The 4,836-nt window shown below is 61.1% G+C and overlaps 1 protein-coding gene across 1 annotated transcript in view; it reads left to right on the top strand.

Annotated features, from left to right (window-relative positions):
• The window catches only part of BAIAP2 (BAI1 associated protein 2), a 33,657-nt gene extending 29,437 nt beyond the window's left edge, over positions 1–4,220 (top strand). The window contains exons 9-12 of the mRNA XM_026861315.1: positions 457–663; positions 934–1,032; positions 2,507–2,541; positions 3,065–4,220. Coding sequence (XP_026717116.1) covers positions 457–663; positions 934–1,032; positions 2,507–2,541; positions 3,065–3,095 — 372 coding nt within the window. The 3' untranslated portion in view covers positions 3,096–4,220. The remainder of the gene's footprint in view (positions 1–456; positions 664–933; positions 1,033–2,506; positions 2,542–3,064) is intronic.
• Positions 4,221–4,836: the final 616 nt, after the last annotated feature.

Raw genomic sequence — 4,836 nt, 5'->3', positions numbered from 1 at the left:
AGGCTGAGGGGAGACCTCCTGGCCCTCGGCAACTCCCTGCCAGGAGGGGGCAGAGAGGGGGGATGAGTCTCTGGAGCCAAGGCCCCAGCGCCAGGCCCCGAGGGAATGGCCTCAAGCTGCCCAGGGCAGGGTCAGGCTGGCTCTGAGGAAGGATTTCTGTGCAGAAGGGGCTGTTGGGCGTTGGAATGGGCTGCCCAGGGCAGGGGGGAGTCCCCGGGATCCCTGGGGGGGTTGAAGAGTCGGGCTGAGCCAGCGCTGAGGGGTCTGGGGGAGTTGGGAAGGGTCAGGGGGAGGGTCATGGTTGGGCTGGAGGAGTTTCAGGGGCTTTTCCAGCCAAGATGAGTCTGGGATTGATTCTGTGAATAACTCCCAGCACAGGCTGTTAAGCTCGGAGCGGGGAGGCTTTGGCCATGGGGTCCCCCTCTGCAGGTGGATGGGGGTGTCAGCCCAGGGTAGGCTGGTGCTGATGCCTCTGCTCTGTGTGCCCCCCGCCCCCCCAGCCTGCAGCAAGGGAAGAGCAGCAGCACCGGGAACTTGCTGGACAAGGACGACATCGCCATCCCGCCACCCGACTACGGCATGGCCTCCCAGGCCTTCCCGCCGCAAGGCGTCAACACCTTCAAGCAGAGGCCGTACAGCGTGGCCGTGCCCGCCTTCTCCCAGGTGAGCCCACGGGGCGGCGGGGGCTTCTCCCACTTCGGGCCAAAGGGGGGGGACTTTTTATAAGCGGGAGATGCTTGAGCACACGCTGGGGCGGTGGCCCCGGCTGGAGCCCTGCCCGCGGAGCCCCGGGTGTCTGCGGTATCCCCGTCCCGCCGCTGGTTTTACAGCAGAAGGGTGAAATGTGTTAAAGCATCTTCTCGGTCTTGGCGTGGCGTGGCCCACGAGGAGGTGGAGGAGGGCTGCTCTCCAACCTGTCTTCGTTGTTTGTAGGACTACCTAGTGCCCTATGGTTGTGCAATTAAAGACTATTCCAGTGGCCTCTGCCAACCACCCTCCGCTCACTACAAGCCTTACGCTAGGTCGACAGCTGTAAGTCCGAACGCACGCAATGTTGCCCTTGGGGTTTGCGGGCGTTTGGCCGCTTTTGCCTGGCAACCCGTGTGCCTTGTCCGAGGCCCTGTCTCCTGCCGAGCATCTCTCCTGGGGACAAGGGACGGGGATGCCGGGAGGCGGCAGGAGAGGAGACCAGCGGATGGGGAGGAAGGGCCGGTTTGGCTCGCCTGGGTGCCACGGGCAAGGCACGGGGAGAGAGTGGCACAAAACGGCACCGTAAACCCCCAAAGGACAACATTTGCCGACTCCATGGGAGCCTCCCACCAGAAATGGGCTGTTCACAGGCACCTGGGAGCGTTTTCTCTGGCACGTGCCGACTGAAGCTGGTGATGGGCCCGTGGGGATGCTGGGGTGAGCTGGGGTGAGCTGGGCAGGCCCCAGCCGGGGCTCTGGTGATTGTCCAGAATGAGCTCAGGGCTTCTCAGATAACGAGGTGGGGAGAACGAGTGTGCGGATGAGACCAGCTTAACCCAGGAGCCGCTGGGAGCGTGGGGCTTCCCCGCTGGAACGAGCGTGGTGATGAGCCGCGTTGGGTTCCCTGGAGCACCCAGCACGTGCCAGCAGACGGGAGAGGATGAGGAGGGGGAGAGGCAGCCGTGCAGCACCCAACCCCTCAGCAGGGCGCTCTGGAGAGGTGGCAGCTCCAGCCAGGATCTGGCCCCTCTCTGCAGGGGATGGGACGGGAGCGCAGCCCCGCCTCTTGCTCTTTGCTGGGTTTTCCCAGCAGGGTTTGCTGCTGGGTTTGGGGGTTTGTGATTGGGAGCGTCCTGGGACAGTGGGAACGTGGGTCTCTGATCCCTGGTGCGTGGCCAGCTCAGACCAGTGACCCCCGCTCCCTCCTGGAGCGGTCCCGTGTTTGTCACAGAGCGCAGAGCTGCTCGGTGGCCGTGCCCCAGGGCAGGCCCTCACCCGAGGGGCAGCGTCCTCGAGGGATGTTCCCTGAGCCCGGGCCCCACCTGCGCCCCGACCCAGCAGAGTCCTCCCCCGCTGCAAAGGCCGCTCAGCGCCAGCTGAAGGAGAAAATGGTCCAAACCCCTGTGGATTTCTGGTGGGAGTTAATACAGACGAAACATGTCTTTGCACAGAACATTTCACTGGTGTCTCTCAGACTTGTTTAATCCCTTTTTGAGTGTGTCTCACCTCGAAAGTGGCTGGAGCTCTGTGCCAGGGTGGGGCTGGGCAGGGCAGACTGGGGCTCTCCCGGCTGTTGCTTTCCCTTGTCTTGCCAGATAAAGTCCTGCTCCGGAGAGTGATGCACCTTTACTCTCTGCTGTCTAAATCCCATTCGAATCATCTCCATAGCTTTTCTCTCCAAGTGCATTGGCTCTCGGCCCTGGCGTCCCTGGGTCCTGATGCACTTTGGTCTGTTTGTGTGACCCTCCGGTGGCACCTGAACGGGCACAGCCCACGCCCCCCACCCTTCACCATGCCTCCTCCCTCCTCTCCGCAGGGTCTCGACGACTACGGGACGAGGTCCGTCAGCAGGTAAGAATTCACCTTCCTCTCACGTTACCTGAAATTGAACTGTTGGTGTTGGCTCTGGGTGAGGCCGTGGGGGTCCCTGCATGGGCTCCCCGGGGCGCAGGCGGCGGCTGGGACGGGGCCGTGCGCTGGAGGACACGGTGCAGGGCTTGTCTGTGATTGCGGAGGGACCCAGCGTCTCCCGGGGAGGGCAGGTCTCGGGGGCAGCCCCCGCCGTCCCCAACCTCACGCCCCTCGTGCTCCTCCAGAGCGAGTTGCGTCTCCACAGCCCCCGATAGCGAGGCCGCAGAGAGCGCGCGCTCTCAGGGTCTTTCCCCGGCACCTTCTCCCACCCAGCAGCTCCTCCATCCCCATTCCCTCTGCCTTGGAGCTGCCCTGTCTCGTTTTTGGGGCTGAACCCCAAACCCCAGGTGCCGGGCAGGGATCAAGCTCGGCGGCGGGGTGCTGGGCTCCTGGGCACGGTGCTGCCTCGCGGCGCGTCGCCAGTCCCGGCCACTCTGGCAGTCTCCTGTGCTTTGTTCCGCAGCGGCAGCGGGAGTTTGGTATCAACGGTGTGAGGACACCTTGGCTAGCGGCGGCCCCTTGCTGCTTGGAAGAGCTTTCTGCTTCTTTCCCCCCACCCTCCTTTTTTTTTTTTTTTTTTTTTTTTTTTTTTTTTCTTTCCCCCTCGTTTCTCTTTCTCTACTTTTGGATTTTAAACTCTTGTGATCTTCAAGGAAACCATGGTGCTTCTCCACCCCTCCCTGGTGTTCACAGTGCCCTTGTTTCTGAAGTCTTTTCAGAGCAGAAACTGCCGATCGGTCTGTGCTCGCTTTGAAGCAGCCTGGATGCAGTTTACACTTTAGTGGGACCCAGTTTTTGTACTCCTGTGTGAATGTTAGCGATGCACTATCCCTCCTCGGGGGCTGCACGCCAGCCGCCTCGCACGAGCCTGGACAAAACCTCCCAGACCGGAACAAATATGCATGGCCTCTGGTGTCCGTACTGTTACCGAGCATCCGGGCTGCCCGCGCCCGCGATGCCGCTGCCGCGGGGGGCAGCAGCCCCGTGCCTCCCCCTCGCCCCGATCCGCTTCCACCCAACCGCCGCCGCCGTGGCGTTGGCAGAAGTGGATGGTGCAGAGCCCCCCGCCTCGGGGAAAGGGCTGCTTCTGGGCTGGGGTCCCGCCAGCTGGGGGGCGCAGCTGGCAGCCCCCCCCTGGAAGGGTTACTCCTGGTTGTTTTATAAATATATATATATTTTTTTGTAGCAAGGTATTGTTACCTCACGTTAGCGCTGGTGGCTGGCGCGGAGCCATCCGAGGATGCGCTCGCGTCCTTAAACCGGGCTTGAGCGAGGCAGCGCCCGGGGGTCGTCCCCCCCTCGGCGCTCGGGGTCCCGCTCCTGCGGCCGAGCCCGGCCGTAGCCCTTCCCGTGGCCGTCTCCACCGCAAAGCTGTACACGCTTCCTTTTTCTGATGTGATTTTTAAAACCTCTTACATTGCCTGTTTACTAGGACATTGCTGGCAATACAGACACCCACGGACAAGTTTTTTTGATTTATATACTCGCCTTCGGGCGTAACGAGACCCTCCTGCATCGGTGTCCTAATTTTGCTAAAGATTTTTAACCCAGGATATTTCATGCTGAATGACTGAATGTAGAGGGGGAAAAAAAAAAAACAAACCACAAACAAAACCAACCCAGCCTAGCAAAGCCTGTATGGAGATTGTAAAGTGCTGAAAAACCTTTTTTTAAAAGCCAGAGAGAAATGTGCCCTGTACTGAGTTATTGTTTGAATAAAAGTTTTATTTATTGCATTGAGCTGGGCCTCGGTGTCTTTTTCGGCTGCCATGCCTGTGTGCTGCCCATCACCGCCCGCATCGCCCGCTGCGCATTGCCATGCCTTTTGTTTCGGGGTTGGTTGTTTTTTGTTTTTGTTTTTGGTGGTTTTTTGGCCTTTCTCCGTGGCAGACCCGGGGTGCCGCCTGCCTGCGCTCGGCCCCTGTGGGTTTTAAACAGCTTTGCTGAGCGGGAGCAGCTAAAACTGTTTAAGGGCCCGACTCCCTCCGCGGGGCCGCACGCGGGGCTGCGCTTTCCCGGCCCCGAGACGGTGGGAAAGCGGCGATGGCCGGGGTGGGGGGAAGGAAGCCGCCCCCCTCCCTTCCGTAGCCCCCGCCATGCCTGGCCTCTCCTCTCCGCAGGTGGCTCCTGGCTGGCTGTGCCCTTCCTTCCCCTCCTCGCAAGGAGCCAGCGGGCAGCACCAGCAACTCGATAAACACGACTTTTCCTCCTTTTTCTTCTTTTTTCCTCCTGCTT

Source organism: Athene cunicularia (assembly GCF_003259725.1).
Source record: "Athene cunicularia isolate RWA chromosome 18 unlocalized genomic scaffold, athCun1 chr18_part1, whole genome shotgun sequence".
Lineage (NCBI taxonomy): Eukaryota > Metazoa > Chordata > Aves > Strigiformes > Strigidae > Athene > Athene cunicularia.
Note: the sequence above shows the minus strand (reverse complement) of the source record. Positions and strands in the feature narration are given on the sequence as shown.